At 36.6% G+C, this 25,730-nt stretch overlaps 1 protein-coding gene across 2 annotated transcripts in view; it reads right to left on the reverse strand.

The window, feature by feature from the left end:
- Window positions 1-24,826, reverse strand: part of Gys2 (glycogen synthase 2) — a 79,798-nt gene extending 54,972 nt beyond the window's left edge. For both annotated transcript variants that reach the window (XM_047548146.1, XM_047548147.1), the window contains exons 1-5: window positions 24,398-24,826; window positions 14,015-14,196; window positions 10,286-10,477; window positions 7,618-7,800; window positions 1,987-2,131 (exon numbers count right to left, since the gene is read on the reverse strand). In XM_047548146.1, coding sequence (XP_047404102.1) covers window positions 1,987-2,131; window positions 7,618-7,800; window positions 10,286-10,477; window positions 14,015-14,196; window positions 24,398-24,518 — 823 coding nt within the window. In that variant the 5' untranslated portion in view covers window positions 24,519-24,826. The remainder of the gene's footprint in view (window positions 1-1,986; window positions 2,132-7,617; window positions 7,801-10,285; window positions 10,478-14,014; window positions 14,197-24,397) is intronic.
- Between the last annotated feature and the right edge of the window lie 904 nt (window positions 24,827-25,730).

Genomic DNA, 25,730 nt, shown 5'->3' on the forward strand with positions numbered 1-25,730 from the left:
AAAACACATTACATTTAGTTTCTTGATTGAATGTTCCTCCTAAAGTTCAACAAATGTGGAGTTTACTGTGTGCACAACTTCTCTGTTGGAATCACGTGCTAGAAGTACATTTAAACTTAACTACAGATCTTACCTGGAATTTTTTTTCTTTTTTTAAGTTATACTCTTAACTTGAGAGAACTTCAAGAAAAATTAGAGAATACAAAAACATGGTGCTTCCACATAATTCTTTTTTTATTTTTAGAATGCTTTTGAGAAAGTTTATATATTTCATGATCTACTAAAAGTGCATTGAACTCCATTAGCCATAAACATTCAAAGATTTCACAATTCCAATCAGAGCCCCTATGTATTTCCATCACTAATCATTAAGTGGACTAAACCGAAGTGTTTATAGTTCTATTGAAACTTCCATATGCAGCTAGCTTGTGGGCAGTCAGTGATACAGAAAACCTGAGAAAATCTAGACAGTGATTCATACCAAATAACAGTTGTTAACTTTTTAAGAACATTTACGTGAACCAGGTATTGAGTTCTTTCCATATATTAACTCTAAACCACTGCAACCTTTCTACATTAGAGGTAGGATTATTATCTATATTATGCTGATAAGGCACAGGGAGCTTAAATAACTTTTACAGTGTCACATAGCTAGTAACTTACTCAGCCCCAAATCATTTTTGATACTGAATTCAGGCAGTTTAACATCAAGTCCACACTTTTTACCATTACTCTGCAGTTGTATTCCTGGTTTTACTCTTCCAACATAGTTGGCATCAGGAGAAAAGAGGAGATTGCATAGACATTTGACAGGGTAGCTGCCTCAAGAGAGACACATTTGTTAAGTTCAGAAAAGGACACTGTAGCCTGTAATCCCAGCAAGTTGGAGGACTGAGGCAGGAGAATTGCGAATTCAAAGCCAGCCTCAGCGGATTAGTGAGGCACTTAGCAACTCAAGGAGACCTTGTCTCTAAATAAAATATAAAAAAGGGCTGGGGATGTGACTCAGTGATTAAGCACCCTTGGGGTTCAATCCCTGGTATCACAAAAAGAAAAACAGAAAAGGATACTATACATAGAGAAAACAGGAGGATCCAGGAGAGATATGAGCACATCAATGATGCAAACTCCTGTAAGTAGCCGGAGTGTGAGAATCCAAGAGAATTCAAAATCCAAGAGGATCTTTGGAAAGAAGACATGCCATAAATGGTCATGCTATCACTATTCATTACTTGAATTCTTGTTTTTTTTGTTTGTGTGATTTAACACCTTGAAATATCTCCTCCAGACACTCAAGTGTTTGTAGTCTAACCTTCTTTGTATCCAGTGGATCCGAATAGAAAAAGGGACACTGCCAAGACAAGAGTGCACTCAAATAGACTCATCTGTTCAGACTGGCACGTGTGGGAGCATTCTGATTGGCCCAGCTTATATCAGATGTTTGCTTCTGCACCAATCAGCTGTGGCCACGTGATGCTTTATGAACACACTTCTTTTCACTGCAAAATCTGGTAGAATTTGGAAATGGTTTCTAGAAAAATTTACAAGGAGGTCTGGGGAGAGGTAAAACAGGCTGCTAAAAAACAGCACCAATTAGATAATATCACGAGATGTAGGACTGGGATAATTCACACAAATTTATAATATCTCCTTCATTTTCATTTTCTTAAAAGAGAAATGCCAAGTTAGTCATCTTATATTTTACAAGTCATGGCAACACTGTTCAGACTTAGGGCTTTAAAAGTATAACTCACTTATTCGATAAGCACAAGTTTAACTCTTCCTATATTCCAGCAATAGCTTAGTGTTGACTTCATTGCAAACCTACCGAAATTAAGAATTGAAATGCATGTAAAGATTTAAATGGTAACAATAAGTACAATTTTTCATCTAACTAATATTTATTCTGGAAAAACAATCTTCATACTCTAATATCATTTGCAGTTGGAAGATAGGTGAGGTGACAAATGCAGTGGTAATAATTACCAGGCTTTCTCTTCAACATATGTTCTGCTTCGATTGCTGTTATTTCAGAAACTGTGGTGAACACGTGAGCACAGTGAACAGAAGCTCGCTCCATGCAGTAGCGGTGGTAAATCTGCCTTTCCCCAGCCTCTTTGTCTATGTTAAACTGTTAAAAAAAAAAAATAAGCATACATTTGCTTACACTGATTCTCCTTCAGGAGCAAACCAAAGTCACACATTTCACGAACAGTCTTTCTTCAAGGCTGTGGAAAACTGCATGACCACAATAAAAGTACTGATAAATTTGTATTAAGCTCATTGCTAAAATACATAACTATTGATGTTTTCAATAGCATTGTTTACTTGATTTCTTCTTTTAAGATGTTATTAAGTACACTCAGTAAGTGATGTAAACTACTATTAAGTCCTCTAAGTAAGTGATGTTTCCATTTTGCTATAATCACATGGAATTTTTGAATTTGGGGCATTTTTATTATAATTTTACTTATCCCACATTTTCTAAAAACAGGGAAATTTCCTTTTCCTAAAGTACTTTATCATATTTTCCCATAAACTACAAAACAAAACTGACATTAAAATTGACACTGAAAATAAGGATAATTATTATCATCCTTAATGCACTGAAGGGAACCTGAAAAGAGAACACACTTCATAAATTCAAAGAGTGATCCTTACTTTAATTAGATAGTGTGTTAGATTGTGGAATCATCCCTCATTCTGGGCATTTTAACTTTAAAAAAAATAGTCAAACCCCTAACAATCACTCAAAATTGGCACTTGTTGTGGGCTTCTGACATTTCACTGAATTTTATGCCTCACATATTATAGTAGGGTACTAGTAGTGTCTTAAGAGAAAAGAGGATGTAAAATTTCTGGCATTTTATCAGCACAGAGCTTTTTAACACCATGTGCTAGCCACTCTCCTGAGCACAATATCATATTTAATCCCCTTAAAATGCTGAAATGTTGTGTTAGTCAGCTCTTCTTCTCTGTGACCAAAATACCTAACAAAAACAACTGAAAGGAGGAAGGCTCTATTCCAGCTCTCAATTTCAGAGGTTCAGTCTATGGTCAGCTGGCTCCATTGCTCTGGGCCTGAGGTAAGGCAGAGCATTATGGCAGAAGCGTGTGGCAGAGGAAAGTTTCTTAGCTCATGGCATCCAGGAAGCGGAGGGACAGAAGCAGGGACAAGATAGAGTTCCGAAGTGCACACCTCCAGTGCTCTGCTTCCCCAGAGCTCCGCCTCTGAACACTGCTACGTTGGGGAACCGATCTTCAAAACATGAGTCTTTAGGGACCCTTCATATCCAAACCACAACACATGAATTTTGTCTTCATTGTATAGAGGGGGAAATCGAACCATTTAGTGGTGAGGAAACTTGTCCAAATCACATTCTTATTAACTATTTTACAAGAACCCTAAATTGATCCCCGATCTGATTCTAAAACTTGTATCCTCACTTGGGTTTTTATCACTGTGATTCCAGCTCTACCAGCATGTCAGCTCACTAGAGAAGAAAATGCTAAAAAAGAAAAGACTCATTAAATGATTCTAATGACTGAGACAAGGATATTTCTGTTCTTTCTTTTATGACTGTGGAATTTGCAGCCATCTTTGTGAAGAAGTTTGAATCAGGGCTCTTCATGGCCTGCTCAGATCAGTGGACATTTTCTTAAATACTATATATGGGTGCTTCCTTCATTCCACCAAATCTCTCATTCAACCAGCATTTCATCGGTAATTTTTGTGTACATGTTACCTTCAGAAGCTTATAAAGTAGTGGAAAAACAGGTGAAAATCAGGTAGAAATGAATATGTTTCTGAATAAGGCGTAAGATCAGAGCAAGACCTGATCTTTGACTAGGGATATGGCAACATACTTCTTACTCATTAATATGTGTTCATGTCGTCAGTATCACCTCTGGAATGTAAGATTTTCAAGTACAGGGAACATGACTTATTCATCTTTATATCTCCAAATTGGCTGGATGATTTAAATGACATTTGAACTGGGACAAGAAAGTTTATCAATTTGGGGGAAGTTAATTTGGGTTGAAACATTAGCTGCCCTAAAGAACAAGGATAAAAGTGCTATGGCATGTGCAGGAAATACCTGGCTGCCTGATGTGTGACTGCAGCATTATGTGTGGAATGTGAGACAGAGCCTGGTGGAATACAATAGGGCCCGATCCACCAAATCCCTGAAAATGTGACTAGGAATTTAGCCTTTGTCCTGTATTCATTGGAAAGCCACTGACAGGTTTTATGAAGAGGAATGGTAAAGACATTACCATACTATTTTTAAGAAGAGTAACTTGGAAAGCAATACAAAAGTTTTCCTGCCTCCCTGAGTTTTTTTGTCAATTTCAAATGAAGTGACATCACACCTATTTAGAAAAGTGACTGGCACCTGGAAGATGCTGGTAACTTGAACTACTATTATTACAATCATTGCTTATGTTTCACATAATGGTTTACAGATGAGACAATGCTTACCACTTCCAGAGATGGGAAGATAGGTTTTCTAAGTGAACAGAGTCTACAAAAATGCAGGGAGGACAGGAGAAGCCGGAGACCCCATGACATAACTGTGAAGTCAGGTGAACGAACAGCAGTTGCCTTTCCCTGCCTGCTGGGGCTCCCTTAACATGAGGCACAAAGTATGTATGGCCATTCCTCTTGGCTTTACATCCTGCTTACACATGATGTCCACCCTCCCATACATTTATCATTGCACAGACAAATCTTTTGTCTGATCATTCCAACTTCCAATGCCTGTCTACACCTGGTTCTTTTGATAAGGCACCTTACTTTCTTGTGCCTACATGTGTGTCCATAACTTTTTATTGAATTCTACATATTGTGTTCAAAAGCACAGAGTGAGGTAAAGTATGTAAATAAAACAGTGCGGTGAAATAGGAGGGTAACCCTATCCCTGAAGTTGACTAGTTCAAGACTTGGTTTGAAGAAAGAGTTAAAATACATCAAGCAATTGTCTAAGTCTTCCTTCCTCGTTCACTAATCGCGAACAGTACCGTCTGCAGATTTGTAACCAGTAAATTCTCTTGCTCTTAAGAAAAAAGAGGCTGGGAGCAGTGGCACACACCTGTAATCCCAGATGCTGCCAAGGCTGAAGCAGGGGGATCACAAGTTCCAGATCAGCCTCAGCAATTTAGCAAGACCCTATCTCAAAATTAGAAAATAAAAGGGCTGGGAATGTAGCTTAGTGATAGAGTTTCCATAGGCTCAATCAGCAGTCCCGCAAAGAAAAAGGAAAAAGGAAAAAAAAAAAAGAAAAAAAAAAAAAAAAAAGAAGGACCAAAACAAAAAAATAAAGGTCTTAAAAAAAAAAAAGAAAAAAAAAATTAGGCATTAGGTATCTGTACATTTCAGTAGAGGTGGGGTGGGTCTCTTGACAGCCAAACTTAAGACAGTGAGTTTGAAAATATATTCTTGGAAATTCTCAGAAAAGTATAAGCTGACTGAAAATGATTGCGATGTTCTTATAAGTAATGAATTTTACTTAAAATGTAAGCCAACATCAAATTTTTGTGGCTTGACTATTACAAAAAGTATTTTTAGTTAGCAATTATAATTTGAGCAAAATAGTTCTAATCTTTCTGCTTTTACAAACATTGAATCCTTTTTTTCTTATCCTCAGATCATCCTCAGATTTACTTGTTTGACTTAAAACTTACTGAAATTAATCCTGAGTTGATATGTAATTTGCACTGAAGACTGAATTATGACTCATTTCTTATTCTGAGCTTTCAAAAAATTTCATATAGGACTGGGGTTGTAGCTCAGTGGTTGAGCGCTTGCCTAACATGTGTGAGGCACGGGGTTGGATCTTCAGCAGCACATAAAATAAATAAATAAAATAAAGGCATTGTGTCCATATATAACTAAAAACAATATTAAAAAATTCATATATATAACTTCTTGTTTTATTTATATCACCCACCCAGATTCTAAACCTACTATGAATATGGTGGCGGGTGGGGGTCTATTGTGGAAAATGATTAGGAATTTAACTCAAAACCTAGTTATTGACTACTTGTTATCTTCTTGGCTTGGCAGAAGAATTTCCTAGAAATATGGAGTGGGATGTGACTAAGCTTACACACCTAATAGAGAGGGGCTTAAAATTTTATATGTATATGTATATATGTATAGTGAGATACATAATCATATTTGAAGATAATATGATATAAATACTAAGGATAGTGTTATCAGAAAGATAAAGTTAACTATGTCCTACAATATGTTTACTCCTTAAAAATAGACCATCCAATGTATGTAACTAGCTTTTTATTAATTACTTGTTACTATATAATATTCTTAAGCCCTCTGGAGTGAAATATTCAATATGCCATTCTATTATTTTCTCTTTCAGAAAGATCAAAGACTGCTCTTCTCCAGGAAGCATGGCTGACAAGCTCATCACAGATCACTGGTTTGCCCTTATCAGTCCACCATTCTCACACACCATTAGGACATTTCCCTGAGCTCCTGGTTTTCTGAATTACTCAGTAACTATCTTAAACGTACATCTGATGCTTGTAATCCGACCTTTAGGTTAGGCTGATCTTTTTATGGGGTGACTTTCATTAGGGCTTCTCTTTGCTTTGCAAATGTTAAGATTTTTCAGAAAGAACTTTCTTGTTCTCAAAGTGTATGTGAGCTAGTGGTATAACTTTCCAATACTATTATCTGAGTGTTATTCATGGAATACACACCCGGGTGCATGCGCACTCCCCACCCCCACACATTCTGTTTCATAGAATTCTAGAACTTTTTAAATTGAAAAAAATCTTTAGACATTAACTTTCCAAATACCTAATTTTCCTGATTATGAGACTTAGCCTTTAAGGTAAGATTGGTAATATAGACAGCAAATCTGCAAAATCTCTTAATTTATGGTATGCTTTATCATAGTGTTGACCCAATAATATAAGAGATGTGCTTTTATTATTCCAACTTAACTGATGGAAAATAAAATAAAGAAATAAAAACTGAATGATTTTGGATCATGGAATTGGGTCATCTATTAAAATGAGCAAACATAATTATTTGATCATATAACACCTCACATTCCTATTTTCTATAACTTCTGTCTTACTTGAACCCCAAGAATCCCACCTATGCATTTCAAAGTTACAGAAGACAAATCTCACCTATCAACTTTAATGTCTCCAAAAATTATTCTATTAGAAGATAGAGGAAATAAAGCTCAGTGCACATTTGCACACCTAGAATCCCCTTCTCTACCTACACTCAAAGCTGGATGTGAATCCAGCATCTTCACAGCAGTTTGCAAGCTACAGGAAGGAACAAGAGCCCAGCCTTGGGTTCACACAGTGTGTCATTCCCATCGTGCTCCTCCAGATCTGTTGCTCCCAAGTGGGGCAGAAATCAGGCCTCACACCTCCACACTCCATTGCACTCTTAGCAAAGTTAAGCTATACCGGCTGTCACCCCAGGGGAGGCCTTTTCATGAATATTGATTAGCTAAAAGGGCATTTCTGCCATCTGGTTGGCAGATGAAATTCAAAGGTCAATGCTTTTCATCCTTCACCTTCAGTGATCTGACAGAAATGTGGATGGGGGGAAGTGGAAGGACTATTTACCTTATCAAGATGGTTGTAGAAATCAATATTTGCAGCACAGAGATACCTCCCGAGTAGCGTGGCATGTGTTGTAAATATTGTGGCAATAGGGAGTTTCCTGGCTCGAGAAAGAATCAGTCCAGTTCCAGCCTGCCATTCATGAAATTGGGCAATGACATGTTTACCATCCGCATGATCTGTCACCTACACCAGAAAAAGGCATTGAGAGGAGTTATTGGTGAAGAATGATCTTGAGCATCACCTGCTGCACTGGAGAATCATGGTGTCTAAATTTTATTGCAATTTAAAGGGGTCTAAATATGAGCCATTCAGATTCAGTAAGGGTTAATGTTTTATAGGATTCAGTGGCATATTTACATATTTATGAAGTCCAATATTTTTATGTCTTACTCTCCCTTTCAATGATGAATCAGACTTATTTTTGTATCCACAGAGGAATGATTATTAACAGTGATACTGAATAATGGATATTAGTAATATTAAGAAATTGAATAAATGCACAGTATACAAGAAATATTCATTGAGTGGATGAATCAATAATAACAATAACATTCTTGAATATGTCACTGAGCACCTGGCTAAGTTTCAACTACCCAGTTATCAAGTTTTGTATTTTAAATCTTATTTATTTATTTATTTATTTATCTACTCTTTATTCTGTGGTGCTGAGGATCAAACTCAGGGCATCATGCATGCTAAGTCAGTACTCTACCACTGAACCACATCCCCAGTTCAACAAGTTTCTTTCTTCTTATTTATTCATTTTTTGTGTTTAGTTATAGACACCCCCAGGATAGACCCTGACATAATCAGGAAGGCATGGAACACAACCTGCTCCAGTTCAATCCCCAGCACTTCCCCCCAGCACAATCTCCACCCCCCACTTCACTGCATCAATCCCTCTTCATTTCATTTACAGTTTACTGTGTTTTTTTTTTTTAGATTAAAATAAGTAATAAATGATTCCATGTTTTAAGTCTGTCTTATCTAGGTTTTCTCTTCCTTAGAGCCAAAAGAATTTTAATTGATATGTTACTATTTTAAGAAAATAGAATTAGGGAGAAAGAGAAATGCTAATAACTTGTTTAGAATTAAATAGCAGTTTAGTAAGGACCCAGCATCCAGGTCTAATTCCACTACACCAAACCAGGTTGGGCATTAGTCTCTTTGCCTTAAAGTTAGCGTGTTCCAACCTTACAAAAACTAACATTCACTGCTCTCCTGCTGGTGGTCCAAGGAAATATTCTTTGAGAACCACTGACAAGGTTAAACCCTCTGAACTTTGCTTACACTTTAGGAAGTTCCTCTCAGTTATCAAGAGTTGCACAGACAGGTTAGCACAGTAGTGCAACTGGTAGCCTTGCCTATGCCCCAGAGTCTCTACCTATTGACCCTTTGATCCCAAGAAAATTTCTATTTCTGGAATTTTTTTTTGTTTTGTTTTGAGAAAATGGAGACTCTGGTTTTTCTCTCTTTTCTATTTCCCTAATCAGAAAGAATGGTTGGCAAACACACAAACACACACACACCCACACACATATACACACACACATTTGATGGCTGGCCTCAGCATTGGCTCAGTGTCTCAGCTAGGCAGACTATAGAGGAAGAGTTGTGTCCACTAACTGATCAAAAGTAGGACCATGTTTCTGCATTAGGACAGATTCTACCAACGCGTTTACCCTTCTTCTCTGACGTTGCCACCAGCATAAAGAAAAAGGACTGCCTGTCCACTGCCCCTTCTATTCAAGGCAGCCTTCAATAGACATTGGGATATGTTTTTTTCAGAAGGAATGATTGATTAAGGGGAACACTTTCTCAACACTCAGTTCTGCTATGTTTTTGACCGTGGACTTCACCCATCTGCTAAGTATGCTCTTCCGTCACCATCTGATTTTTAGGCTGGTATAATGAAAGGGATGCAAAGAAATCCTACTGCCATGCTCTGAGGAGTCAAGAGAGTTCGGGCTTGAATTGTTTAACAAAATCTGGCTTCTAATGCTCTTGCTTTTTTTATGTCTATGGAATATTCTTCTGCAAAGGACTCCTAAGTGACTTCCTTTTTTTAATATTTTATTTACTTATTTTTATGTGGTGCTGAGGATTCAATCTGGTCCCTCACATGTGCTGGGCAAGTGCTCTACCACTGAGCCACAACGCCAGCCCTCCTAAGTGACTTCTGAGACCACTTTGGACCTTAGAAAATAATTAAAAAGTATCTATAAGTCAGTCTTGTTGCACAAAGCACTCATATTTGAGTGCCAAACAGAATTTTTCAAATTTTCTTCTTCTCTCAAGATTTCACAATGCATATATATAATGGGTGTTGAAAACTATATTTTTTTTCTTGCTTATTTATTGTGTATCATCTACATAGCAGGAAACATAATTGCATGTTTTAATCATACCATTCCATTTAAATCTTATGTGAGCTGCATATTAATAAGCATGATTATTGCTTTATTATAACTCTGCTCCAAAGGTTGGAAGTCAGTTGAGGAATGCTGGACATTTTCTAGGAATGTACGGTAATTCCTTTAAAATGTGTTGGGACAATCAATGATGGCATTATCTCAAAATCTACTTAATCGAAATTCCTGGGATTATTTCTGGGCATTGACTGCAGTTGTACCACTCCTCTGTCTTATCACTGTACAGCAAACTGTACCTCTTTTAAGAACCAGGCAGTTAAAGATCCAAATATGAGCATATCATTGGCTTCTCGGTCGTGATAAGGGATTCCGACACTGCATGCTTCCCAGAAGTCACCCTTCCACCTGTCCAGATTCCAAGCCGAATAGCCTATGTCAAAGAGCACCACATAAGGACTCCCTTCTATCAGCCATCTTCCAAAATGCACCTGTCATGTAAAGAATACACAGCCACATGGTAACATTAAATAACACAAGAGAAGAAAATGTATATGAGCATAGAGAGTGTGAACTTTATTTAGAGCTCAACAGTAGATTAGGCATGCTACATAGAGAAGAGTAGTGATGGCATCTGAGGTTTGCACCTAACTGGAGTGGACTCACATTCTGTCCTCTACAATCTCTACTTTCTGCTCTTTGTTAAATTTGGTCATTTAAGAACATGTATCTAGATAGCATAACCTTTGTTCTTCTGTCCCTCCTTATCTTCCTGGTTCCTTGAACTCATGCATAGAGAGTTTAACATTATAGTCTATATTTTAATGATATAGTCATAAGTTGAAAGGCTCTGTATCTTTAATAACCTGGAACTGAATATAACAGTCACTGTATGGTGTATTTCCCTTTATGAAAAGTGACTTACAATATTTCCTGCTATAAAAGAAGCTGCTTCTGTAGACAAATGTGTATGATGTATCTTAGTACTCCCATTTAAAAGGATGTGACCCAAACATTTACTAATAGGTTGCTACCAGAGGTCTTAACCAAATATGTTGCCAAAGATATATTATTGATTTATTCTAACAGTTCAAATCTAATACTGTTAATCTTCAAACTGATTTTTTTGATTTCTATTTTATCTCAAGCAAATTTTAATGCATTAGTTACCTCAGTTTTTTCTATTTGTATTTACATAGTCACTTGTGTATTCAAGTTTTGATGTTTTTTGATCTCTAAATTTCTATAATTTGCTTATTCTTTTGCCTTGATTTTTATTTTGTGTTTTGTTATCCTGTAAGAGGATTTGCAACCTCATAAACCACTTCAACTCCTTTCTAGAACCCAGAGGGGCTAAGAGTCTCTCTCATTGCATATTCAGGCCTCTCTGGAAATTTGAATGTGTCCACATTGCTTATACCTCGTCCCTTAGGACTACACCAAGGTTGAAATTTGCAGAGCTTGGAAGCCCAATTTGATCGTCACTTCCTCTTATGGAACTCAGGCATGTATGGTGATGCCTCTCTCCCATCCAAACCTTGGCCAACCTTGAAAGACCCTCATTTAAGTTGCTTCCATTGTAATTTATTATTTATCATGCCACTCTTTCCTTTTGAGATTAAATTTTCAATACCTTTATCAAAAGAAGGAACTGAAATGCACATCTAATATTCCAACCCCTTTAGCTGCATTCTAAGGAACTGGCTTCTATTCCACCTCTCTTCAGGCAATAAAGCAGGACTTGATGTTTAATTTCCTAGGGGCCATTAAGAACAAAGAAGCAGGTTAGATAAGCACCAAAAATTTGGGGGGCCCATGGAATCTCTGACCCAGCTGCTTGAGGAGAATATGTCCTGTATTTCAAATCATGAGACCAGGCAGCCCCTGGTACTTCTCATCTTTCTCTACCTTGAAAAACCCCTTCTAATGTTTCCCTTACTTTTATCCCAATAGTACAACATGCACCCTTCTCCTCACATTCTCTGTGCTACTTTCTCTTCTGGTGCTTCCGGAACCTCCAGTTCTCCCATCACTTACACATTATGCTCCTTAAACTGCACGTTCCTCTTGGATACCACTACACACAGACTCCCTCAAGTGAGAACTTCTCCTTTTTTCACCTCCAGAAACTATATTCCTTGGGTGAGTAAGAAGAAAACTTATTTTTTAAACTTCACTGAAACATTTAAAACCTTCTTTATTTGCTTATGCTATCCAAATATATTATGTTTATTTTTTCTTGTTTCTTTTTGACCTTATCCTTACAATGTCTCAAGTTTTTTAACCTACATACTTACCCCAGGCTTGCTTAACTTTGTAGAATCAAAGAACTTCATGTACTCTGGTTCCAGCCACCCAAGTTCATGGCTACAGTCTTACTCTTGTCAACCTGAACTGTTGCTTCTCTGAAAGCTTCAACTCCAGCACCTTGTTACCACACAACTCCTAAAATTCCACTTTTCTCAGTGTGACTCCTGGTGAATGTATTCTTTCTTTTTTCTCTTTCAAACCTTCAGTTCCTGGAACCGTCCATTTTCTTTACATTATCACCTCCTTTCCTGACCATTTAGATACCAAGGCATATCAATCCAGTCCCTGTCACAATTACCTCCAACACTAGTGCCACTTTAACCCTGATATGAATGTCGAAATTAAACAACATTGGATCTCCATTTATTCAATTTCCTACTCTTTCACTCAAGCTGCTGATTGTTGCTACAAAATGTCACAGTCAAATATATTTGTGTTAGCAAAAAGTTCTGATTATACTTCAAAGATGTCAAGAAATTCTTGTATATTCCTTACATACTTTTCCAGTACTTCTTCCTTCAAGTTCTTATTTCAATACTTGCCTCCTAATTCTCAAAAGATAACCTTTAACTCCTACTTTAGTAAGATCGTTGAAAACATTGAGATCAGCCTGAGTCAACTATTTGCATTCATTCATTATTTCCTGTTTAAGTGAAAAGGGTAAAGAACAATACTTTCAGAATTACTTTGGATTGTGTTCCTTTCCACCATTCTCTTTCACCTTACCCTCTTTAATCATCCATTTATTCTGATCTTGCAACTTCTCCCTGTTAGTACATTTCTTTTTGGCATAAAAATAAGCTCAGGTTTATATTTAATAATACATCAACTCTCAAAAACATGTCATCTGAAACACTTTATTATTATCTGTCCCCTTTCATAGAAAAATCTCATAGTTACAATTTCTATATCCTTTTTCTCACCACTCATTCATTACTTAATCCACTGCTGATTTAACTTCTCCTTCTAAAAACCTGTACTTAGCAATGCTGCCAATAACCTGAATTCTATTGCCTCCTTCTTCCAAAGACTCTTGTGCTTACACTGAACTCACCCAGATAATTCAGGATTATCACCCATCTCAACATCCTTAATTCAGTCATATCTACAAAGTCCCTTTTGTTATGTAAGGTAACATATTTAGAGGTTCTGAGGATTAGGGCATCCTCATTTCCAACTTTGCTTCTATGCTTGCACTCTGGCTCATTTTATATAAATTATTTGGTTGTAGGTGGACACAATACCTATATTTTTATGTGGTGCTGAGGATCAAACCCAGGGTCTCATGAGTGCTAGGTGAGCGCTCTACCACTGAGTCACAACCCAAGCCACTCTGGCTCATTTTAAAGTATGTTCTAACATGTTGACATTTCCCAAGTTTCCGCCCAAAACTTTTGCTCTTCGTCTATAAACTTCCACTGAATACTTTGTCCAACACCACTGACTTCACAATTTAAATACAAATGACTTCCTCAAAAACATGTCTACCCTTTACCTTCTGCAGATCTCTAAATCCATTACTCTATTAGACAGTTCCCCTTGGTCTTTTTGAGGTGTCTTTAGTGCAATTTATTTAAGACCAAGTTCATCATCTTTCTTACACACCTGCTCCTCTTCCCTAGGGAGTAGAGGGTCTTCTTTTGGGAGTTGCTATAGATTGCTGCCTGTTTCCCATAACAGTTTACTGAGAGTTGCCGAGTAAAGCCTGGGTCCTTTACCTGGCAGCCGTGCTTGTTCATTGCATCCACAGCTTTTCTGACAGCATCATTCACGGGTTCACACTGTTCCACCTGAGTCTTCACATTATGCTCAAAGTATGGACCTATCAGAAAATAATTTTCTCCCCATTCATCTGCAGTCGTTTTGGCCTTTGTCTGAATCACGGTATAGATGCCTCCCACTGTTAGAAAGATAAAAGGCTCTATTATCATTGGGGTTAGAAATTCATTTCAAGTGATGAAGGGATGGAAATATGCTCTCATTTTTAATTTAGCTTTTAGGTCCACCCAGCACAAGGGTTTATTTAACTTTCTCAAAGAACAGGGTTTGACATGTCGTCAAGGGATACTAACAAAAGGCTACTGTTTGGTTCAATTCTGGGTCAAATTTAAAGTTCCTTTTAGGGGCATGAGAGAACATCAGGCTGGCAGAAGCAGACAGGCACATTTCAGGGCATCTGAAGAGAGGCTTGTAGTAAATCAGTGCTTGGCTTAAAGTTCTATTCACAGTGAAGCCTCAAAGTTAAGGACAAACAGCCATTGTCACATGTTCTCTGCAGTAGTCACCTTTCACCTCTTCTCCCTTGATAGTCAAGAAGGGGCTCAGTTGTGTCCAAGCTGTGGCCACTGTTGCTTGCAATTAGAAGAAAATCTCCCAGGCTAAGGTGCATTCTCTTTCTAAGGCACTGAGCAAGGTATCTTTTGACAAGGGGAAAGAGGTGACAGATCTTGATGGGAAATGCTTGGGCCAACTCTGACAGCAATCCAGTGACACAAATACTAATTTTCATACTCATGTGATATTTCTCCCTTCCTGGAGTCATTATTTCATTTTCTCCCTCTGGCATTACTGCTACCAGTATTAAAACATAAAGCAAGAAAATATGTATACTCTTGGATCTAGCACATCCACATCTAGAAAATTATCCTGGGAGAAATAAGAAGAGTGACCAAAGATATGTGTATAGGGTATCTGTTGAAGCAATATAATGGCAAAAGATTAGAATCAACTTAGATTAAATTAGTAAACTCACTTAACTAGCCTAAGGCTCAATTACCTCATTTGTTAAATGAGGGTTAAGTAATAGTTAGCTTAGAGAGAAAGAGCAATTACAGCAATAGTGTTAAAAATCAGGTCTTGGGACTAGGGTTGTGGCTCAGTGGAAGAGCGCTTGCCTAGCATGTGTGAGGCACTGGGTTTGATTCTCAGCCTCACATAAAAATAAATGAATAAGGGGCTGGGGAGAGAGCCCAGTCGGTAGAGTGCTTGCCTTGTAAGCATAAGGCCCTGGGTTCGATCCCCAGCACCCAAAATAAATAAATAAATAAATAAATAAAAATTTTTAAAAAATGAATAAAATAAAGGTCTAGCAACATCTACAAAATAAATTAAAATATAAAAAATCAGGTCTCACTGACTAGGGATGTAGCTTAATGGTAGAGTACTTACCTAGCATGAGCAAAACCCTGGGTTTGATCACTAGCACTGCAAAAACAACAAAAACAAACGACAACAACAACAACAAAAAATCCCAATGACAACTAGGTCTTGTGGTAAAGGCGATGTTTGAGCAAGTAAAATATCACTTGAAAGGATGAAAAATTAGGACTGAACCATAAGCAAGATATTGACTCAAGAAATTCTGTGTAACATTCTGGAGCTAAGAATTGGGCACCAATTTTCAATTCAATTATAAAAAGCAATTTTATTACATTGAAAAGAAAGTTTCTTCTTATTTTCACTGCAGTTTTTCAAAAGATTTTCTAATTAGTTGGAATATGAATTTTGATACTGTATTTGTTAAATTTCTTATTTCAGTAGACTTTAAATCATTAGTATTTAAATCAATAGTTTTAACCAATGGTCATCATTGCCATCTGTGAAATTTTCTTTAAGCCTGAGCCACTCAAACTATACTTTTGGGAAAATTCCCTTTTGAGAGAGGTAGGAAATAAAAGGCAAATGTTGATACTATTACATGATGCTAACCAGATCCATTAATAAATCAAAGAGAAGAGCTAATGTAACTCCAAAATGTAATGCAAGCAATTTTCAAGCATTTACACAATGTTCTCCTCATCTGTAAAGAAAGACATTTTGACTGTACCAAAAAGAAATTTGAACTGTCATTTGAACAGTCTAATGAGAACACAATCAGTCACAGATGGTAGGTAAGGAGTGAGCAGGGAATACCTGAAGAGGCTGTGCAAAATGCACTCGCACTGGTAGGAGCTTCTCCCTTGGATCAGAGCTGATGTGATTCACTTGCCCGTTCAACAATGGATCTAAGTCTATGTAAATTTATGTCAAGGGGCTAATGTTGTGGCTTAGTGGTAGAGCACTTGCCTAGCATGTGTGAGGCACTGGGTTTGATTCTCAGCACTGCATATAAATAAATAAAAATAAAGACCCATCAACAACTAAAAATATTTTAAAGAAAATTTATATCAAGATCAACTATATGTACACAGAGTTCCCAAAATTATGGAAAGTTTTGTGAAATGTTGACATTATTTGCTAAGGACAAGTACTTTAGAGAAGCTGTTTCCAAGCCAAGTAAAAGGAATTCTAGAGTGAGAGTCACATCTTAACAACATATTTAAATATATGTGTTTTATTCAAAACTATTACCTACGAAGATGCAAAATTTTCAATTAATTTTTCCTCTTCGACATTCTCATTCTATCAGAAGAATATGCTACGGTTTTGGTAGTATATATTTATTAAATGCCATACCTACATTTTTATTCTTGAAAATCCTTATTTGTAACTTTGTATCTCACCCATAGGTTTTAAAGTATCCTTGTTCACTGGGTTATATGTTTCAAATGCAAATAGACTTGAGTGAATGCAAATACATTTTCATTTGTTTAAGAAGTTAAGGAGAAAGAAAAAAAAATTTTTTAATGCACCCAGGGCCTTGTATATGTTAGACAATTGCTCTACTGCTGAGCTATGCCCCCAGTTTCTGAAATACTTTATTTGAAGAAATAAATGATAAGATTTGGGAACTGAAATACAAAGAAAATCAGTAAATTCATTTGCTACTTCATTTTCCATTCAGTCTTGATATAGAGATTTCCAAAATAGCCAGAATGTTTTTAAATACTATGACTATGCTCTTCCAGTGTTTCTAGAATGAAAACATGAAACTTAAAAAAAAAATACAACCCATGTTGGTTGAGACCTTATTACAAAAACAGGCCTCATTCCACTATCCTGTGGGGACATCCTTGTGTTGCTATTTCATATACTCAGCACCTGTTTAGCTTCTCCTTGTCTCCTGCATAATTATTTGCCAACTGTATCCCTTGGCTTTTACTGTTTATTTACCACACTATGCCCCAGCCTTCTATCTTAGCATGCTGGAATATTACTAAGTACAGGGCATAGAGATAGAGTTGCTCATTTTTGAATTTGGGGTATAAATCAGAGGTTCATGAACACATACTTCATTTTTAAAATCAGCAAATAAATGCCATTTTATGTTTTAAAAGGCAAATTCAATATTATTAGTGAATTATTGTTTTTCCACAGTGTAGACCATTGAATCTGGACTTCACCTTCACCTTCAAACAAGTACTTTGTATTTTATTGATTTATGTTTTCCTGAAACAACATGGGAGTTATCTTTACTGTGAGGACAAAGTATCAAGCTTTTCATAAGCAAGAAAAGATGAGCTACCATGGCACGTATATAGGAACACTTCTAATTTTACTAAAAATCACTATTCCAAAGCGGAATAGAATGGGCTCTAGACATAATAAGGATCTTGCTCTCTCTCTCTTGCTCTCTCCCTCTCTCTCTCCATAAATATATATGTATATGTGTGTGTGTGTACTCTAGTATTTATTATATGTATACTTTCATGATAAAACTGATTAAATCTTTACTATTTTTAAAATGCTCAAGTTACAGAATTTGGAAGTCATTTGACTATTTCAGGATATGTAACTGCTAATCTGACCCCCCTGTACCGAGACACAGTTGCAGGAGCAGAGGTAGTAATTATGCAGGTAGTACATCATTCTCAGAGGCAGCCCTTCCCTGGTCTGTTAGGAAAGTGATTACGTGCTCCCTGTGACAATGGATGACAAACATTTATGTTCCCAGTACTTTTCTGGGTCTGTGGTTTAAATCAAAGCAGCTGCAGTCTCTGTAGTGAGAAGTGATACTCAGCTTTGAGTAAGGCTACGTGCACACCCACCCTGATTACAGCTACAACTATGGTCCAAATGTTCTATACAGGCGAAGCTTATATACGGCATTCTGGACGAAAAAAAAGTGGGGGAGACTGGTGTTTGCCTTGAAACTGTGCGTATCATGCAGTTTTTGCTTGAGTTGTGCAGCTCATGTGGTATGACTTAGGATGTCATTGATTTATCTCTGCCAGGCAAAGAAACTGAAACCCTGAATTACTGTGTTACCCACGATTTAAGTAACCTTGATCTGCATCTTTTATTCTTTCTGATCTTGTACTTAAAATAAAATCATGGAATCACTCAAAGTGAAAGCCAGTATAATAATTGATGATCTAATTTTCTCATCTTATAAATAAATTTTTTGAAAAATTAATGGCAATAAGCTAATACCTACAGAGCATTTATTAAAAGCAGGCACTATTGCAAGTAACTTATGATTGATATTTTTAAAAACTTTCATAATAGCACTACAGGTAGATGCAATTATTATCTTTATTTTTTTAAATGGGGACACTGAGACACAGAGAGGTTTGTAATGGATCCACCATCACACAGGTAATGGAGGATTTGGGATTCCAGTTTAGATAGTCTGACACCAGAACCCTCGGGTTATAGTCAGTAAGATCATAAGTAAATATATGGAGCAACAAATTGATGGGTTCTTAAAAGTGGTGTGGGGACGAAAGGAAAAAGGGTTCTTTTGTTTTGCTTTGTTTTTGCTCTAGATAGTTCTGGATTAACAAAAAAGGAATTTAGTGGCTTAGAGTATTTTGGAGTCATGAATCTTTATTTTTCTTTCTTTTTGGGTTTGTAACTGACACATCTAAATTATATTTGTGGGGTACTATGTTTCAATACATTTATAGATTATGTAATGTTCAAATCAGGGTAAGCATGCCCACAGCTAAGATCATACCAAATGGGTAAAAGCTGAAAGCTTCCTAAGATATACACTCTGAACACTTTTATTCAATAAAGTACCAGAAATCTAAGCCAGAGCAAACAGACAAGAGAAAGCAATAAGGGGCATCCAAATTGGAAAAAAGAAGTCAAATTGTCCCTACTTGCAGATGCAGAAACTTCCAAAGACTCTGTCAAAGAAATCACTAGAACTTATAAATGAATTCAGCAAAGTTACAAATAGTTTTCTATTTGCAAAAATCAACATACATTTCTATATGCCAGCAGCAACTTATGTGCAAAAGGAAATCAAGAAAGCAATCCTATTTATAATAACAACACACAAAATTAAATACCTAAGAACAAATCTACCCAAAGAGGTGAAAAATGTCTACAGTGGAAACTATAAAACATTGATGAAGAAATTGAAGAAGACACCAAAAAGAGAAAGCTATACAATGTTTCTGGATTGTAATAATTAACATTGTTAAAATATCCATACTACCCAATGAAATTCCTATTGAAATACCAAGGGCTTTCATCACAAAAATTGAAAAAACAGTCCTAAAATTCATATCAGAGTACAAAAGAATCAAAATGACCAAAGAAATCTTGGGGTTGAGGGGCAAAAAAGCAGGAAGTATCACTCTAACGGACTTCAAATATACAACAAAGCTAAAGTGATCAAAACATCATGTTACTGTCACAAAAATAGACTAGTTGAACAGAACAAAAATTCTGGAAACTAACCAACGTGTCTATAGCCAAGAGATTTTTGACAAAGGTATATGAACATAAATTGGGGAAATTTAAATGATGCTGTGAAAATTGGATATCCACAAGCAGAAGAATGAAACTAAACTCCACTTTTCACCAGTTACAAATATCAACTCAAAATGTATTAGACATTTAGCTGCGAGACCTGAAACTCCACTAGTAGAAAACAGGAGAAATTTTTTGGGACATTAGGATAGGCAAGGATTTTTTGGATTGGGCACAATGAAATTGTAAAGCAAAGAAAAAGATCAACAGAATAACAAGACAACCCATAGAATGAAAGAAAATATTTGCAAACTATACACCTAGTAAGGGATTAATATAAAAATGTGTAAGGAACACAAATAACAATAGCAAACAAGAAAAATCTAATTTAAAAATGAGCAATATAGATCCTATATAGACATGTTTAGTATGAATCAAGGTTCCTAAATCAATCATACAGGTCTCTGGAAATCTGACAAAAGTGTGTAGTCCACTTCTCAGAAAAAAACTCTTAAATACATGTGTGTACATCTTTTCAGAAACAATTTCTAAAGGTTCTTAAACTCTGTGAGGTCCACTTATATCAAGGTTCTTTCCTATAGAATACCTTCCTCAGAAGAGTAGACTTGCAGTTATATTGGGTGTCTGCCAGCCCATTTGACTCCAGTTTTTGAGTTTGTCCATGTGCCCTTTGTGCCACATGACCTAGAGCTGGGATATCCAGTTTGAGGAGACACCAGGTGAAGGGATTATGTCCAGTATCATGCTGACCTGGGACTAAAACAATTTGTGTTTGATCTGTTTTAAGATGAAACCTTTTATTTTAGGACTAAATGTCAAAAGTCTTTACACCTCTTAATTTAATTCTATTTGTGACAGATTCCATTAAATTCTTTATAATCCAAAATCTTCAACATGATAATCTGGCTCTAGTCGTCGAGGTTTTGGGAAAGTCTGTGCAGAAGAAATGATTGTAGTAGGGCCTGAGCAAGGAAGGAGAAAGTGAACATCTTTTCCCCAACATATGGAGAAAACTTCCCATCCTAGACCATGCCATAATCCAACTTTCCTGCTATTCTCTTCTCCCAACTTTTAACCATACTTTTTCAAAAATGCATCAAATATTTAGCACTTCCCACTGTTTAGAACTTAATAGTTCTATTTTTCATAGTTTGGAGATAAAATTATCATCCTTAAAGCTAATAATTCATCCAGGAGCTTCACGATCTGGCCCCCGCTGGTCTCTCCTATCTTCCCTCGGACTTCTTCCTTCTCCCTCTCTGAGCTGCACTGAGATCTCTGAACAGGGCACACTTCTGCATCTTGCATGCACACCAATGCATCTCAGCATGTATAGGTCTCTCACACAGGACTGTCTACACTTTATTGCCTTCCCTGTCATCTTTGCCCCACAGCAGTTCAACCTTAAAAGTCAACTCAAATTTCTCTTCATTAGAAAGGTTTTCCCCAAACAAAAACTAAATTAGGAGTCCCACCACCACCACTGCTGACACCACCACACAGTCTTCAAGCACCTTCCTCTCTAATCCTCACTACTGCATGTGCCTGTAGCTACATGTTTAATGTCCATCTTCCTCCAAGTCTATAAATTTTGGAAGACTGGAAATCAATTCTGTATTGTTAGACTCTGTCTCTCTAGTCTTCTAGTGCCTGACATCTAATAGATACTTGATGAATCTTTTTTGAAAAATAGATGGATAATATTAAGGTTAATATGAAGGACTGTAAAAGGTTATTTGGAAGTTTTTATTAACAACCAGTAATTTAACTGTGACTCCTTCATTTGTTATACGTTATACATTTCCATTATTCATTGGCAAAGTCCTGGTAGTGAGAAATTTTGTTCTCTCTGAAAAAATCTTTTGTTTTCTTGGCTATGAATGAACTTCCTTCTTTGCCATAGAACACAGTAAGGTGACTGGAACATATTATTTTCATTTTATTTCTGAAATAAACTGATACTCAGATTGTGTAAAAGTTTTTTTTTTTTTTTTTTTTTATTACTCAGAGATCTCTTACATTTGACTGCAAGTAAGCTTTTTTCATCTATAGGACATTTCCTTAGACAGTAAAGGTCTCAATATTTAATTCTTCAGTGGCAGTAAAGAGAGGACTCAGACTGGGAAGAGACCTGCATCTTAGTCCTCTCTCTTCCATTTGCTTGATCACTTAGTGCCTCAATGGATCTACTTTTTGTATGAAATGGAGGGGCTGGATTTATGATCTCTAAGATGCCTCAAGCCATGGCTATGAACTGCAGGAAAGTCAAGTTCAAAGCAAATTTAAAAGAGAAACTACAATATATTGTCAGAGATGAATACAGTCATTGTATGTCTCTATTAAAATTCTGACAAAATCAGTCTTTGAGAGATATTAAAAATATCAAGATGAAGTCAACTTGAGTAAATAATAATATGGATCCTTCTACACACACACCTTCCTTGGCAGGGAAATCAGAGAAAATGAGTTTCAAAGACAGAACGAAGAACAAAAAATAAACGTATTATTTCTTCATTTAAAAAAATTCATTGAAGTTGGGCTTGGTGGCGCACGCCTGTAATCACAGTGGCTCAGGAGGATCCTAAATTCAAAGCCAGCCTCAGCAAAGGCGAGGCGCTAAACAGCTCAGTGAGACCCTATTTCTAAATAAAATACAAAACAGGTCTGAGGATGTGGCTCAGTGGTTCAGTGCCCCTGAGTTCAATCCGTGATACCCACCCCCAAAAATTCATTGAACGTTTTCTATGTGCCAAGCTCTGTTATAGCAGAAATTAGCATGCACATCATTGGGATTTAAGATCCACAGGATGAGTTTTCATTTGTTCCATTAATGTTTGTTAAATGGAGAGAAACGAAGGAAAAAAGGGGGCTCTGCTAAAGGACAGGCGGGCACTGGGCCGAATCTTCTGGACTGACTACATTTGCTAAAGACCACTCAGCCCACGGAGCTCTGTCCTTGAGCTGTCGCCTACTCCATAGAGGAAAGCTTCATTTCAAGTTACACTCTTAAATGTCAACTGGATTCATTTGTTGTAGTGGTGGCTCTGTGCCAGGAATTTGGTCATATTTAAAAACTGGGCAGAACTGAATAGTTTTTCATGTGGTTTCTGTTTTCTGCTAGCTGATACATTGGGTGATATATATTTTTCTCTTTTAGCCCCTACAGAGAGATCCCTTAGATCCAGGACCTCCATTCATCCTGTTCCTCTTCCTCTGGATTATATTATTAAAAATAATTTATTCCCTTCTTTTACAGTGGAGTCCATATCACTTAATATTTTGCAAAATAAAATTTGTTTGCTCACAATAAAAAGTAAAATAAAATAAAAACCAGGCAGAAAAAATTTTGTGACAAGGAAACGGACATTGGAGAGATCCACTTGTAAGACATTTCTCTACTCTATAGTAAAGCCCCTTTTCTTTGTGCTCCTTCTCCATACAGCCAGGAAGACTGGGCCTTGTTCTCTCACCTGCATTCTGTGCCCTCCTGCATAGGCAGAATTAACTGATAATTTTAATTTTAGAAATTTTACAAATACAATTTTGAAAAATTGGCATAAGATAAAAATCAGAACAAAAGGAAAATATAATTGCAATTTTGAGATTATCCTGGCTCTCACTAGCCAAAAGAAAGAAGTCATGCATCATATTCATGTTTTCATTTCAGCTCCTTCAAATTACATAGCTTGTTACTGATCTTTATCCATTAATCTCTAGACCTGGTCCTTCACGATGTTAAAGGACTAAATCTTCAAAACGATTATCTTTGTTAGATAATGTTTTCTTCCTTCAGTCTTGACGCTTTTAAACTAGAGTCTATCAATCTAAAAATTGTTCTTTGATAATTGTACAAGTACCTGTATTACTAAAACCATTTAGGTTACCTTCTCCAACCCAGAATAATCAGGTTATATCTTTTTTAGGAAATTATTTAATTTTGATCAGTTTGATTTCTTATTTCATAATTTCAATGTATGCATAGCATTGAAGAAAAAATACTTTCAGTCTCTTGAGTAGCAACACAACATTATGTCTTCTGATCAGCTTTTACATTAAAATTTTAATTCCAAACTAATCTTGAATTATTAGAAGCACTATGAAATGTTTCGAACAATTGCTAATAGTATGTGGAGTTTAAGTTTCTAATTGATCCTAATAACATAAGGCTCTTCCTAAAATCAAGTACTTAATCATGAAGTTTTTGTTTAAAAAACAATCATAAAACAAAAAACTAAAAAACCTCATCCCTATTTTGTCATAACAAGGATTAAAAATTCTTAGTTGAATTCTCATTCCATGGCAATAACTAATATTTTTCACTTACTCCCTCTTCAACACGCACACAAGTCTTAAGGTTTCACTGCTTGTTGAAATAGATTTGATCACTGTCACCCTTGATCACTGGCAGCACATTATCACTGAAGCATCACCTATGAAATCCTAATCCATGTCCTTCAGCAACCTGGGGAATAGCTACCTTCAGGAGCAACACCAACCTTTATTGGTTACCTCCCAAGAAACTTCAAAGAGCAGTAAATCCTCCACAGGAAGTTTTTCAGCTTCCCACTGAGGAAGCCCACTCAGGGATGTCACAGATAATGATCGACCTCGGAGCATTCTTCTTCCAGTCTTCTGAAACCCCTTTTTGATTCCTTGTTTCAATTAATTGCAGTTCGTGGATAGGTGCACTTAGAGACACAGAAGTTTAGAGCCAGTAGGTATCAAGCTCGGATAGATACTCAAAAAAGGAAACCAGCAGAATAAAATCTCCTGGGCCTCCCAGAGAACTCCCAATTGAAGTGGGGATTTTCAGCTCCTTTTACAGTCTTTCTGTCCAATGAGGACACTATCCCTTATTACTATCAACCCCAACGACCCAGAGCAATCACGAGTAAAATCCTGCTGTTCAGGACTTGAGCAGGCAACTCCTGGGACAGGTTGAGCATGATACAAATCCAGCCCTTTAGCCCTTGTCCTTTTGACCAAACTGGACTCATGCTGCCTCCAGGACTTGTTTCATCATTTCCAGAGCAATCCAATATTAGTAACACAATTTCCCTCATAAAGTTCGCAGACTACATGTAGAATGGATTAAGATATGTTTGCAGTTTTTAAATTCTTGTAGGTTTTTTTTCTTTCTTTCTTTTTTTCTTTTTTTAGGGCACTTGACCACTGAGCCACATCCTCAGCCCCATTTTGTATTTTATTTAGAGACAAGGTCTCACTGAGTTGCTTAGCACCTTGCCTTTGCTGAGGCTGGCTTGAACTTCCGATCCTCCTGTCTCAGCCTCCCAAGCTGCTGGTATTAAAGGAGTTCAATACCACACCTGGCTCTGTTTTTTCTTTTTTAATGCCTCTTTCTAGAACCTTAAAATTTTTTGTTCTTGATTAGTTCCTTCTACACTTACAAACTGAATTTTGATGATAAGCATAGATCTTGATTCTCCTTTTCTTAATAACTTAAGTATTTTCCCCATATCAAAAGCATAAATCTCAGTGTGTCATTGGGTATAGCATATAAGGAATGTAATTTCGACTGGTCAATGATCATCAGTCCATATTTCAAAGGAGTAGTAGAACTTGATTTTAGTCATACTGTAAATTTAAATATGATCAAATTGATAAAGAATAACGCAATGATCCCAGTGTGGTTGCACATACCTGTGGTCTTAGTACCTTGGAAGGTTGGGGCAAGATCACAAGTTTGAGGTCAGTCTCTGAACTGAGCAAGATCCTATCTCAAAATAAAAAATAAAAAGGGCTAAGGATGTAACTCAGTGACTGAGCACCCCTGAATTCCATCACTAGTAAAAAATAATAATAACAATC

The sequence above is a fragment of the Sciurus carolinensis genome, chromosome 4 (assembly GCF_902686445.1).
Source record: "Sciurus carolinensis chromosome 4, mSciCar1.2, whole genome shotgun sequence".
In the NCBI taxonomy this organism is placed as follows: Eukaryota; Metazoa; Chordata; class Mammalia; order Rodentia; family Sciuridae; genus Sciurus; species Sciurus carolinensis.